Source organism: Molothrus aeneus, chromosome Z (assembly GCF_037042795.1).
Source record: "Molothrus aeneus isolate 106 chromosome Z, BPBGC_Maene_1.0, whole genome shotgun sequence".
NCBI lineage: Eukaryota > Metazoa > Chordata > Aves > Passeriformes > Icteridae > Molothrus > Molothrus aeneus.
The window spans coordinates 53,587,790-53,602,272 of NC_089680.1; the positions used below are offsets into that span (position 1 = coordinate 53,587,790).

At 34.9% G+C, this 14,483-nt stretch overlaps 1 protein-coding gene across 4 annotated transcripts in view; it reads right to left on the reverse strand.

Annotated features, from left to right (window-relative positions):
- Window positions 1-892: 892 nt before the first annotated feature.
- Window positions 893-14,483, reverse strand: part of CSNK1G3 (casein kinase 1 gamma 3) — a 69,713-nt gene continuing 56,122 nt past the window's right edge. For 2 of the 4 annotated variants that reach the window (XM_066569045.1, XM_066569046.1), the window contains exons 13-16: window positions 9,688-9,794; window positions 9,289-9,312; window positions 4,406-4,497; window positions 893-3,130 (exon numbers count right to left, since the gene is read on the reverse strand). In XM_066569045.1, coding sequence (XP_066425142.1) covers window positions 4,440-4,497; window positions 9,289-9,312; window positions 9,688-9,794 — 189 coding nt within the window. In that variant the 3' untranslated portion in view covers window positions 893-3,130; window positions 4,406-4,439. Of the gene's footprint in view, window positions 3,131-4,405; window positions 4,498-9,288; window positions 9,313-9,687; window positions 9,795-14,483 lie in introns of those variants that run through there. The other 2 variants (XM_066569048.1, XM_066569049.1) reach the window with 2 other exon arrangements.

The window sequence follows — 14,483 nt, forward strand, 5'->3', positions numbered from 1 at the left end:
GTCCTGGGCTGCATTCAAAGCAGCGTGGGCAGCAGGGTGAGGGAGGGGATTCTGCACCTCTGCTTTGCTCTGGCGAGATCCCACTGCAGTGCTATGTCAGCTCTGGGGTCCCCAGCAAGAGAAACACTTGCAACCTGTTAGAGAAGGTCCAGAGAAGGCAACAAAAATCAACAGAGGATGAGAATACTCCTCCTATAAGGAAAGGTTGAGTATTGGGTTTTTTCAGCTGGGAGAAAAGACAACTCTAGAAACACCTAATTGTGGGCTTTCAAAACTTGTAACATAAAATATGGAGACATTTACCAAGGCCTGTGACAGAACAAGAAATTACAGATTAAACTGAAAGAAGGTAGATTTAGACTGGATGTAAGGAAGACCTTTTTTTCCATGGAGGTGGTCAGACAAGCAACTGTAGTAAGTTGCCTGAAAAAGTTGTGGGTACTCAATCCTTAGGAACACTCAAAGTCAGACTGGATGGGCCTCTGAGCAACCTGATCCAGTGAAACATTTCCACACTTACATTAGGAGGGGGTAGTAGAGTTTTGTGCTTGGACTAGATGTTATTTAAGGGCCTCTTCTAACCCAAAACATGTCCTTTTCATACATTTCCTAGACCTCTTCAGGTCTTTTTTAAGGTGGCACAGACAGCATAAACTTTAATCCATGAGTAGATTTCAAATGTGTGCATTGAGGTCTCCTAATTCCATTGCTGTTATCAGGTCTATTAAAGCACATACCAGTAACATCTGTTAAGTAAGCAAACACAACTCTAAGTCAAGCATTATGAGAATCATGCTTTCAAATTCATTCCCATTGAAAGAGATTAGATTTGTTCAGCATATCCTAAAACATTAGTTCATCTAAGACTGTAGAAAAGGGGGAAAAAGGCAAATTTTAAAAAACTATCTTTATTTTTTCTTACATTTAAACAGGGATGTATTTCAGTTTTAGACATCCAGCCATTGTTTACTTCATTACTGTAGACAGGAAGAAAAATTATATAAATGCAAATCATATTGGCATACCTACATTAGTGCCAACTGCTTTACTAGAAGAAAACCTTCTTCCGCATTAAAATCAAGCACTTAAATTGCTGAAAAGCTAGTGTCTTGCTAATCATTTCAGCAAATAAACAGCTTTTATATATTCAACCATTGTAAGTCCATAATATTCACACTTTCTTGTTATGGAGTTCAGATCATACAAACACCGTAGAGATGAAAAACCTCCAAGAATAAAACTCACCAGGTGTGCGAGACATACCCATACCACATGTACAAGCAACAGATTTGGTCAAGTACTACAAAGGAGGATGTGTTTTCATAAGAGAATGGTCAAGTGACATACTTCTCAGCTCAAACAAAAACAAAGAAAAAACTTAATGAGTCTGAAATAATCAGTAACACACCCTGGTGGAGTGGAAACTTATGACCTGTTACGCAGTGTGTATTTGTAGGCCAAGTTCAGGTTTTCTAAAACAAAACTTAACTGCATGAACAGTAATAGTGACAAAGATTGAAGCATACATATGAGCACACAATCCAAACAATAAAATACAATTTTGGCTCTTAATGAAAAATAAATTACAAAATAAAATTAAAATCCTTGTAAATGCAATGATTAATTCAAAGGTGTACCTTTGCTTTTATATACATTTTAAATGCTACCACAAAACAGAAGAAAAATAAATAAGTATGTCAAAAGACATTTGTGGACACATGAAAAAAGAAAAAAAGACGCTACTTAGCTCTAGAAGAATTCTAAAGAAACAGAGATAATCTGTGTTTGGTCAATAAATCTATCTAGTCACTTCCATTTTCCACAGCTCTTCTTCAAAACTGGCAGTTAAACATGACAAAAACCAGAACTCTGTCACTATGACTTTAAAAGAAGCATGTATTTTCTGAAGAAGAAAATACAAAATGGGCTGTCTTGCCTACAGAACTGTTGGTTTGTTCATACTGCAAGCACTTCATCCAACTGTAGAGAAGCATCTGACACATCCTTGCCATTCTATGATACTAGTGACCTTACACTGCAAGCCAAGAAAATTCCAGGAAACAAAAAGCAGGAGATTTGGGATGCTCTGGGTTAGTATGCAGTGAAGGCAGAAGTCTAACTCACTTCTATCGCATTTATTTTCCAAATTAAAGAACAAATAGTACGCCTCTAACTTTACATGGCATGTCCATATTTTCAAGTTAAAGATGCTGTCAATCATCAACTATCTTACATACAGGTTTTCATACTTATTCTGCTTTAACCAGATTCAGTATTTGCTCTGTAGAGCTCTTTTGAAGGTAATTTGATCTTGTTAACATTACCAGATGTACAACTTAAATTATACAAACATTTGTACTCTTGCACAAATAGCCTTATAATTTCTACTGTACTGCAATATTCATTGTTGGCAAAAGAAAAGCAGGTTTTCAAACCAAAAGGGTATTGGAAATACTTTCTGTTAGTAGCACCAGCATTTTGACAACTGTCAACCAGCATCCCCAGTATCTCTAGACAGTGGCAATTTGACTGGAGTAACAATTTGACTAACCAGTAATACTGAGGCAAAAGAAGAAAAACAATGCAAATGTCATAAAATAAATCTTAAGATTTTATTATTTTGCATTATTGTTGTGTATCTGTATTTTTCTTCTTCATTTTTGAAGAAAACCGCTTTAGATACACTGCTACAAACTCAAATAACTGATTTATGACATCCGTCTTCATCTAAGACACTGCTACTACTTCCTAGGAAAGAAGAAATACTTCTCAAGTTCAGTTTTGCTCAAGATACTGTTCATTTTCTATCACTTCATTGGTCCGTATGTTGATGGTCAAAGAACCACTCCTATTTGACAATATCTTAAAGCTTTCAGAAAAGATGAATTAAAGAAACAGAAGATGGACGCAGAAGAACCAAATCAAAGCACAGAGGCATGATATTGTTTCTCAGAGAGTCCTCGGAAAATGTGTTTATTATGGAGGTTTTTGCTTTGGGTTTTGTTGTTGTTTTTTTAAGATCACAAGACAACAGTTGAACAAATAAGCATTTTCCCATGTTCTGTTTGGTTCTAGTCATTTGTTGCGCTGGATGGTTTTCCTTTTCCTCCGCTTGAATAAGCAGCAGCACCTGCAAGTGTGACATGAATTACATATGATATAAAAGAAACCACAAAACTAAACTATTTACTCTATGTCTCATTTGAAGTACATAGCTCAGGTATAGCCAGCACCACAAGGAACTCATTAAGCTCTATTGCAGGCAATTGATTTATAAGAAAAAGAAACTGAAGTATTTTTGACACATTTCACCTTTTTTCGTAAAAAGTATCAAACTAAAGCTAAAATGCAAGTAGCTATTAAGCTTGGAGTATTCATGAGAGTATCAAAAGCACAGGTATTATAGGCTGACTTAAAATTCATTTGTAATAAAGAATATTCCATTACCTGAGTACTCTTTCATATTAATTGGCAATATGCCAAATGGAAGCTTGTGCTTATAACTGTGTCACCTAAACTGTGCACTTAAGACACTACTGTTGCTAAAATAAGAAAACAATTTGAGCTTCCTTTGTCAACCAGAACTTAGAAAAACTTTCTCCGAGGCTATTCCACAAGACATTTTAGAGAAAATTCTAATGAACAACATAATTAATGCTCTGACTCAGTGCTGTGAAAATAAATATTACAGTGAAAAACTACAGCTTAAAAATAAAGAACACTGATAATCCCTCTTCTGCTTTATTGAATACTACATGAATGAAAGAAACTGACAAACACTGTGAATTTCACTTCGCAAACAGAGACAATCTGAAAAGTACCTGAAAGAACACTACAAAATGAAAAAGAGTTGGAGGAAGTTAGATATAGATAATATACAGAAGGACTGCAGAAAAGTCCAGAAAGTACTTTTGAAAATAAAGAGGAAAACAACAAATAACACACGCACACACAAAAAATTCCTTTAAGTTATACTGCTCGGCTTATTTTAAGCAACTCTCAGGTCCTGAACACCACCTTTAAAAATAAAGCTTCACACTGAAGTGTTCACAATGTGTGTGACCAAAACTGAACATGCAAGTTGTCTACTCTAACAGAGCTTGTCCCATGGAGTTCTGTGGTTTGGTTATTGAATTCTCACTTGCAGCGCTATACACTGATGAGTCTTAAACTATGAAGTACAGCAGTAGTGAAAATACAAATGTACTGCATGAATAGCCTTGATCGGTAAATCCTTAAGTCCACCAAGCATTTATGTCACGAAAATTCAAAAGGAATCCAGATTATTTAGTTTGGAATATGGGAAATGGGGAAAGCATTTAAAAATCAGGGAGACTAAGGGTCTAAAAATAAGGTTCTACAGGGGGTGAGAACAACATCCAAAGTAAGGGGAGACAGAAGTTACCTTCTCAAAATATCCAAGGCACCCTGTTGCTCAGTCACTGAAAAAGTAGCAGTGGGCAGAGGCAGACCAGAACTGCTCTGAGAGTTACATAACTTTCAGTAGAAAAAAACATTCGTTATTGATGAAGAGGAAGCCCAAAACTAAAATTCAGCAGGGGAAACTACACAGGTAAGTACTTTTACAGCTAGCAGAAGTATCATACTGTATTTACTAAATTTGAAGTACTTCTTAAAGAAGAAATATAATTGGTTTTGAATGGTAGGAGCCACTGACTGTAACTGAAATTCCCCCATAACTACTAACCCTTTGTTTAGCATCTGCCTGTAACCACTAACATTCATTATCACTTAAGTTTTGAATCTACTTGTAGATCTATGAACCCCAATTTAGTTTAATTTCTTTTTCACCCCAAGTATTTTATATATGCCATGTTTCAAAGCAAAGCAGTTCTCCTCCTTTTCAATATGAGTGATCCTATGATCCTGTAGATGAGGAAATCCTACTCTCATCTGTGATGGTAAATCACTTTTATACTTGCTCAAGATTAGCATGCCTTAGGGAAAGCCAACAGAAAAATTCTGTCTTGATTTATAACATTAGAATATACAGGTTACATAAGTAACTGTAGGAAGATGGAAGTACAGCAGACAATTTATATTCTAGAACAGCTATCTAGAATGTTAACTCTTCACTCTTTAAATAAACTTTATTTATATGGATCACAATCCAAGTAGATCATACTTCTTAAACATTTAGGACTACTTGGATGCTCTCTGCAATTCAAGGACACTTTAGGACTTTTTGCTTTTCTTATTAGAAAATTTTAACTCATCTTTGCTGCAAATCTCATACTGTTTTTTATTCCTTCTCCTACTTCTCTGTCAACCAGAGAAAAAGGGCACCATGCAATGGTAAAATCAAAAGTTCTATTTTTAAGCAACATAAAGCACAGCTTTTTTAGTCCTCTGGTCTTCTGAGTTTGCATAATACTACTATAATGAGTGTAATTTCTATTAACAGTTCTTTTGTTTGTTTTTTTTTAACTATAAAAACTATTCAACTAAATTTCAATTCAAGGAGAAATCATTAAATGCTGAAAACTTTTATTTGGTGTAGAAAAATAAATATCTTAATAATATATAACATATCTAAAAAGGACTAAAGGAATGCAAATTCCATGATGAATTGTAAACCAGAGGACTGTTTTGGAAATAGAAACTGAAGTACACTTAACACTGTGATTTTTAAATCTAGAAGTGCTAGACTTCAAATTGGCTTCCAAAGCCAAATAAATGCAATTTTAAAGTATATGCACCTTTAAATGGGATTATGGTAGAACAGACTCTATTGCCTGACAATAAAATTTCTGAAAGAAACAGAACCCTGAGTCAGAGATTCATAGTGCATCATGTCTCAATGAGTATAATTCGTAACAGAAATGCAGACTTGTTCTTCAGCATACTGTCGCTAGAGGGTGTTATTGTCACTTTTACATATTACAGATATTACATTGCTTAGAGCTATATTTAAAGCTACAGATAGGTGCTTTATTAAGGACTATTAAACCATAAATTTATTATACTATTCAATATGCATGCAAAATACAGAAGAAGTACGTTTTAAAAATTTCTACTTCTAGGAAAGGATTTTTTTAAATAAAGTACTTAATGACTGCTAATCTTCATCTGGAGTTTATTTAACATTTCTAGAGTCAGCAGTATAACAACAATCTATAAAGTGCAAAGAATACTGAACTTTTCCTGTACAATCTAAAGTGTCTTTTGAGGTATTATCTGAGGTAGCAATTTCAGCACTATAGTTTTGAACAGTTTTTGTTCTTCCTAGGTCATTACCATATCTTTTTTCCTGTCAAATACCCTTCCTTCCAGTTGAACACTGCCTTAGGCCAAAATTCTAAAGCAACTTAATTTGTCATTTGTGTTTAGACAGCTATGTTTTTATATTTGTCATCAAGCACGTGGCAGGCACTTGACTGCAGCATTAGTAGCAAGTGTTTAAAGTGGCAAAAAAGATGCAAGGTGCAAAAAGGACAGATCATACAATTATTTCCTTTTTGCCCTTCTCTGCCTTTCCACAGAAGAGCCTTTTGGTTATCCAAATCACACATGTTTCATAGAAGCAACTGTTCTGTGGCTAGCAAAGAGGAAAGACAGGTTAATTACTCAGTGATAAATGAAAGAGCATCTGTAGAAGACTATAGATAGATCTGCAGATCCCCAAGTGTCAGGGCAGCAGAGTGATCAGGTTAGTTTTCTCCTTGCTTTACAACTTCATTAAGTAACAACTGAAATAGGGCAGAAAGCAACTTTTCTAAAAACCCAAACCAACAAAAATAACCAACAACCCCCTCCACCCACAGCACTCACAAACAAAAAAACCAAACCCACCAAAATTCCCAAAACACAACACCCACTGCTAAGTCATGCTAGCTGCACACCCACCATGAAAATGACATGGCATAAGATTTAGAATATATACTGCATGTGAGTAGGTAAATAATTACTGAGCAATGAAATGTTTGGTTAAACGTTGGTTAAATGTCCCAAAACAATAAAATCCTTACAGAATTAGAAAACCCCAAACTTATCCTTTCTGATTCACAGGATTTCACCAAAATGGTAGCAGAAGCTCAAATATTCACCTAAATTACACTTATGTTCACAGTTAAAATCCTACATAATGGGGACAATCCCACATGAGGGACACCCCTTTTAAAATCTTTTAAATGAAGATATAGTCATGCTAAGTTTCTAAAACTAAGGAAACATCTAAAACAAAGAATGAAGCATTTCTAAATAAGATTCAAGGTTGTCTTTTCAGAGCATAAGGAAACATTACAAACAGAAGATATGAGCAAGAGAGGTTAGCTTTGTTCATACTTTCAGGCAGAAAAAAAGATTATGAAAGAGGCACGAAGTTAGACATACACTTGCCATCCAATGTCTCCTTAGAACAGAAAATATCCATGTCACAGACATGAAGGATACTAGTAATCCCATTCCCTTAACCTGTTCCACAGTGTAAAATCTATAAACAAATGTTTGAACGTGTCACAACCCCTTTTGATATTAGGCTTGTAATTATGATGTTAAAATGTAAAATTAAAATCTTCTAAGTGCTCTTTCTGAAAAAATATGTGTACCTATGCATTGATGTTTGATACTAAAGCTGGAGAAGGGGCAAGGGTAAGTGGGCGTGCATGTATGCTAATTAACTGCTAAAATATAAAAGAACTTCAAAATATAGAAAACTACCCCCAGTAAAACCTCTAGTCACTCAGAAAACTTGAGTTTAAACACAGTGCTGAAACACTAATTTGAGTGTTACATACTCAAAGACAAGAAAATCAATCTAAAGACCAGGACACTGAGACTAGTCATTTTGTCTGCAACCAAACTAATTAAGAGTAGGCCAAAAAGGTCAGGGACAGCATATTTGTCCATTATATATTCATATCAGAAAAAGTGAACTCCTACACTTCTCAAGCAGCTGAGCATCTTGGCTCCTGAGAATTCTCTTAAATTTCTGCAGATAACTAATTAAAATAGAGAACTAGAAATGGATTTAATTGTGCTAATCACTACTCAAAGTACAAGAAATTTAATCTTTTTCTGTGTGCACATGAGCTGAGCATAAGGAAGATTATCACTGTGCTTATTTGAAGAGAGGGGATAGGGAATTTAGCTATGGGCAGCCTATCAATATCCCTGCCCCTCAGGATTTTTTTTGTTTCAAATATATATAAATATATATATATATATATATATACATAAAAATCAGAGAACTGATATATTTTTGACAATAAAATAATACCATACTCCACAAAGATGGCAGCAAAGAATGTAGTTCTCCTCAGTGTTCACAGAAAGCCAGTGTAAAAATGTGGCCCTACAGACACTGCCATTCAAAATTATTAATTACACATGCAAATAAAGCTTACCTACCAGAATCAGAATTTGTGGAACAATTGCTTCAAATGTAAAAGCAAAAAATTTCACTCTGAGAAATTTCCCTTTTATCTAAAGTCAGGAAAATGGGTCCTAGAAAAATTGCCGCTAGTGAATTGCTCTGCTACTAATGTAGCAGAGCAATAATGCAGATACTAATGTATCCTTCATACCTGTGTGCCTTTATTTTATGATAAACTAAATCCATACCCTTTATTTTATGATAAACTAAATCCATACCCTATTTCAAGCACAATTATAAAATTAAACATGTTAGAATTCATATCACCTTTAGCTACCAAGATTATTGTTCTGTACTATTTTTCAAGTCCAAGTTTACTACTCAAATACATAAATATTAGTTGTCCATCCCATGGTAACAGATCTTAATATTTTTCCCTTCCATTGCACTGGATATAATTAAGAATTAAGGAACTCTGAAGTTATGTTTTAGTGATTAGTTAGAAAGTTGTCACAGACTAATACTTTGGTAAATAGTTTGTTTACAGAGATAATTGGAAAAGTTCAAACATTTGCTAGCAATTATTACTTATTCATGCGAATTATTTTCCAGATGTTAATACACTAGCTGAATGCTACAATATCTGAAAAGAATGTTTTCCCCTTTCAAACAGAATAGAAAATAAGAAAAAGTATTCTAGCACCCATTAAAAAGGTTGATGTAAAGTACATCACAAACTACACAACTTAAAAGCGAACAGGCTTTGAAGCAGGCAGAACAGCTCCTGAAGGTGGCTTTTTGTAAAAACAGTTAATTGTTTCACAGAATTAAAATTTATTTTGTCATTTCTAAATAGATATTTTATTTTTAAATTTTCTGAAGTTAGTTTTAAACAAAATGAAAAGAACAAAGCTCCTGGGGCTATTTCTGCCTGCCTGTGCTGTATAACTCACCACATGTTCAACACTTTCTGGCAGCTATACAGAAAGAGAGTAAAGGAAAAAAGAGAATCAGAATACAATATAGAGGAAGAATTTTACATGTTCTACGGCTTTTGGTAGTCAGAACACTATCTTAAAATAAATATTTCAAAATTAGTTGAAACATCAAAAATGCATGCACTTCTCTAGCCAGCATAGCAAGACATTTCATTCAAGGCTTAGGCTAAAAAATCACAAGCTACAGGAACTCTACTAATTAGAAACTTAAAGACAAAATTAAGTATAGCACTGTAGTTTTGCTCCTCACCAATGACTATTCAGTTCAGACAACATTTTCTGAAAAACTATATTAAAAAAATATTGAAGCAGCTGAGCACAAAAGATGCAAAGAAGATAAAAAGAAGGACATACTTTGTTTCATCCATTACTTCTACTTCTGCAGGAGCTGTGATGGGTGCATTTGAACGGCCTGCAGTTGGGTCATCAGTGTTCAGCTCTCCATTTGTTGAGCTTACTACCTGAAATCAGAAGAAAGACCTGAAATTATACTAGTGCCAGACATACATTTGTTAATTCCTAAGGTTCCAATACATCTTAAAAAACCAGTATTTTTTGTTATTTCTATAGTTATTTTTATTCCAGTAACAGTATTTTCTCCAGGTTTAATTCTGGCATCCCTGTGCTCTTGTAATTCTCCTTTCATATCTATTATTGGAACTAACCTCTACAATGAACTCAAAGTGAGTGGATAAAGCAAAGCAACTCTGTGGATGCCATTTACTAATCTACCCCACATCTCTTCAGAGCCCTGAGGGAAGGCACTAAGCACTTTTTCAATACCTATTCAGTCTGTCTAACCCTATTTCTGCTCCTTCAGTATGTTTATGCTCCTTGGTTTAGCTCTTTATATTCACACTGAATACCAAGGTCTGCTTCAGTTGTATCTCAAAGAACACTCACCAGAAAAGGGAAAAACTAAGGCTGTCTTCTAGACATAAGAGTATATGGTCTCTGATTTTTAGGACACGAAAACATCTACTGCCAAAAAATTTATAAAAATTAGATTAACCTTCATTCTCATTAGTTTACCATGAAATTTCTAAGTAAATTGTTCAAGTCACCATGAAAGCTGTGGTTCTCTAGGAATATTTGTTTTGACCTAAAACCAAGTGGAACCCAATATTCCCTCTCTCAGTTCCTGTCAGCTTTCCTGCATGACAAACGGAGCCATTCCAGAGGTCTCTCCATTATCAACCCCACAGAATACAAAAAGGAAGATGGTTAACTGGCATAGACAAGTGCCTACCTGATCAGAGCTAATTGACCCACTAAAGTGTTGACTTGACACCATGGAAAGGTCTACCAGCTATTAAATAGCAGCAACTGCTCAGCAAGCTAGCAAGCACAAAAATGTAATTCTGGACAAATAATATAAAAGTTTGCAGAAAACATCTGTAAACAATTAATCAGCTATAGAGCCACTAAGAGTAGTCTGTAATTCAAGATTATTACCAGCTGTTGTCTGATGGTCAGAGATTAAAGTAGATGAGAAAGAAAATCACTACCGTAATATTATTTCCCTCAGTCTGCCAAGCTCTCCTCTTGTTATAACTGCTATGTCTCATCTATTTATAACCAGAGCTAAGAGCCTAGCCTATTGAAGTTTGTTTTGTGGTTCCTATTGTAACTAAGTACTGCACCTCAGAAGTTTGCTGCACTCAAGGCATTTTCCATGCCTTTTGCTGACATCAGGCCAAGTTTTCTTCTTTTTCAAATTTCACTAAAATAGGAACCACTGCTAAAAAAACCCTGCAGGCTCATAACAAAATAAATGATATGCGAGATTGCAGGAATCTAACTACTTAAATTTTAGTCAATATAACTGAAGGAATTATGGGAGACTGGACTTTATTCCTGCAATGATAAATAAGACACTGGAGTTTCAACTAGGTGTCTTAAGTTTAGTTTTGTATCACTGGGCATGACAGAAGCACTTCACATTCAGTGGCAGAAATAAGTAGGAATTGTACTTTAACAAACCTTAAGATGGTGAGGCAGGCATCCTGAACCAAATATCCTAGGTTACTAGTTACTGGGTTTTACAGAGTCACAGAATATTCTGAGAATATTCACAGAATATAATTGTCATCATTACATATTTACTAAGAACAGGGATATAGTATTATCCCAACCACCTCGCTAGGTATCTTACTGTGAAGGTCATTTCATTGTTTCTTGTAAAATATCCAGAGTGGAAAAGTGCATCAGAAGTATTTGCTAATTAAGATAGGTGCAGTCATAAAAATGTAAGGGTAAAAAAAACTTTACTCAACTTGACCATCAAATAAGTCTGGTTCCAAAGGAAGCACAGAATAGTTATGGCTGGAGGGGATCACTGGTGGGGTCATGCTCACATGGAGCTCCCTGTGCCTAACTATATAACTAACCACAACTATAGCCTGCACTAATCCATATAAAGCAATGTCACCCAATTAATATTGTAGTCAACCTTGCCTGCAGCCCTTATAGTGCAGGATTTCTGCTCCATAATCTAAGCTTAAAAAGAACCTCAGATCCATGCTCAAGACTGAGTAAAAGTGGTTGATGAGAAACAGAAACCCTCAGTTTACTCAAACAGAAGTAGGGTACATCAAGAAATAGCAAGACAGGTATATGGCTCTTTCTGGATGGGAAGCAAACACTGAACTTAGCATTCCTGACTGCTGTAAAGAACAGGTCACAGTCTGCAAAGGCACTTGCAAGAACTCCTGTTCTCTTTTCCTAAAAAACAAATGAAAAAATGTATGACTTTTACACAGATATCAAACATACTGGCCAACTGCAGCATCTGTGGGGCATTCATATGACACCTTCCTTCACACTTCTCTCCCAGGAGCACCTGTTCAATGATACCTATATTCTAGGACATCACATTTAAAAAAAGAGATCAAACTTAACTACGTACACATCTTCATTTGAATTGGAAAATATGATAGTAGGTGTATAAAAGTCCTTCCTACATCAGCAATATTATAAGTATTATGCATGTGCTGTACTAATCTAAGCTGACTTCCTCTCTAAAGGAGGCAAAATCACCCTCTGCTGGGGTCAATGCACTACTATGTGGTAAGAAAGAACAAAGCTTACAGCAGCTTATTTTTCAAACTGACTTCAAACTCAGCCACACACATTCACCAAATATATAAACAAATTCTATGAAGTGTCTGTTGCATGACACAGTTTAGATGGCAGAAACATGAAGTTCTTCTTTCTGGAAAGAGTTACAACCACTGAAAGCGTAAGTGAACCAAAGCATATATAGCATAAATCCAAAAATCAGGATCATTCATGCTTCTCCAGAACCACAAATGACCTGAGTTCTACTAAAATCTACTACTGCTGAAAGCAGCTCTAGGAGCTCCTCACTAATTAAAGAGAATGAAACTAACAAAGACTCATACAAAGGAGCACAAGAGATAGGCAGGACTGCTTCAATTTCACTGTCAGTAAGGCTACCAGGTGCATGAATTTAATTTCACATTACCTCAGTAAATTACTTTGCAGTATGACCTAAAAAAGCCTTTAATAAGGCAAATTACTACATTTTTCTTTCCAACTATGAGCGAATCATCTCAAAAATCTGCACAACAGAGGCAGAAAGATATGGGAACATAACAGAATTGACCAAGAATAAGTCACCCAGAGGACATCGTAAGCACTGAAGGAGTGGTACACCAAATTCTGTAGTCAGAATGTACCACAAGTAAGGCACAATGAAAATTCGTCACAGTAGATCCACATAAAAAGCTATAACTTTAGGAGAGAGAAGCTACATGAAACTAAGTTTGCTTTAAGAGAAACTTTGAATTTAATTTCTCTACTTGTGACTCAAGTTGGAATGGATTTTGATTAAATCAATAGCCTGATGAAAAAATGAGAGGCACTATTAATCTCTTAGAAGACTTGAACACAACTACAGTGAAAAAATTAGGATATTTAAATCATGGTTTTGCATCTAAAAATTCTGTTACAAAATGTATATGAACATTCTTCCCTGAATAGTAACATAATTACATTTCAAAAAACAAATACTTCAAAAGTTTCAAATTAGAAGTATTGCAATAGTCAAGATTAACTTAAACTACTCACCTATTTTCAAGTGGGAGAATAACCACTAAACTGAAAACCTAAAACTACTTTAAGCATTTTTATAACTTCATCCTGGTTTAAATTTAGTTCCTTCAAATTTAATCAGTTCTTTAAACGTTTTAAGAGCATCTATATAAAGAAGCATATGCATCACTGGTTATTTCTTGATACTCACTATGCCATGAGGTAGAGAAACAAAAATTCCACCCACTACCTATTAGTGACACATTCATTGTGACATAGACTGATTTCTTAGATACATGGTCCTCTGGAAGCTTGACAAAGGCCATTTATAACAAGACACACTTAAACCTAAATACCAAATCCCTAAATGGCGACATTAAATCTTCAGTCTCTATACTTTGTTCTGGATTAGTACACAAACTGATCTTTTACTTGCTATGTTCAAAAATCAGTTAGAAAGTCTGCCATAAAAAACAAATTTTGTCGTAGTCACAACAAGGAATTGCAAAATTTTGGAACAGACATAGGAAAAAACCCTTAATCCAATTAAGAATCTCAGTAACTGAATTCTCCACTCAAAAAATAAAGCCAGTCTACATCTCCAAGGAATTCATTAGTGATACTACACAATTCTTTGTTTTACCTTCAAAAAATTTTCAGGAAAGACAAAAGAATAAAAGTTATCACAATACCTTTTTAGTTCACAAAAGCTCAGCAAAATTGATTTGTTTCATCTAACACTTTACTATCTTGACTTCTTGAAGGAGAGGAATCAGGCAACTGAAAACTACTTACATCAAATATAAAAGTCTTTCAAGCAGTTCCTAAGTACTTTACCAGGAACTCTTTAACCCAATCTTTCCATCTAACCTCCTTTTAAAGAATTTCCCAATGGGAAAAAAGAAAGAGAAAAGGTAAGAGAAAGAAGACCAGTTAATAAGTAATAGAAAAAAACTAATGGAACAGATTAATATAGTCTTTATGAGTGCGCAAGCAGATTGCAGCTCATGCAGAGAAAAAAATAATTCAGTGTTGTACAACTGACATTTTGAGAAGTGAGACAAACTTATGAGAACAAAGGCACAAAAGTTGCT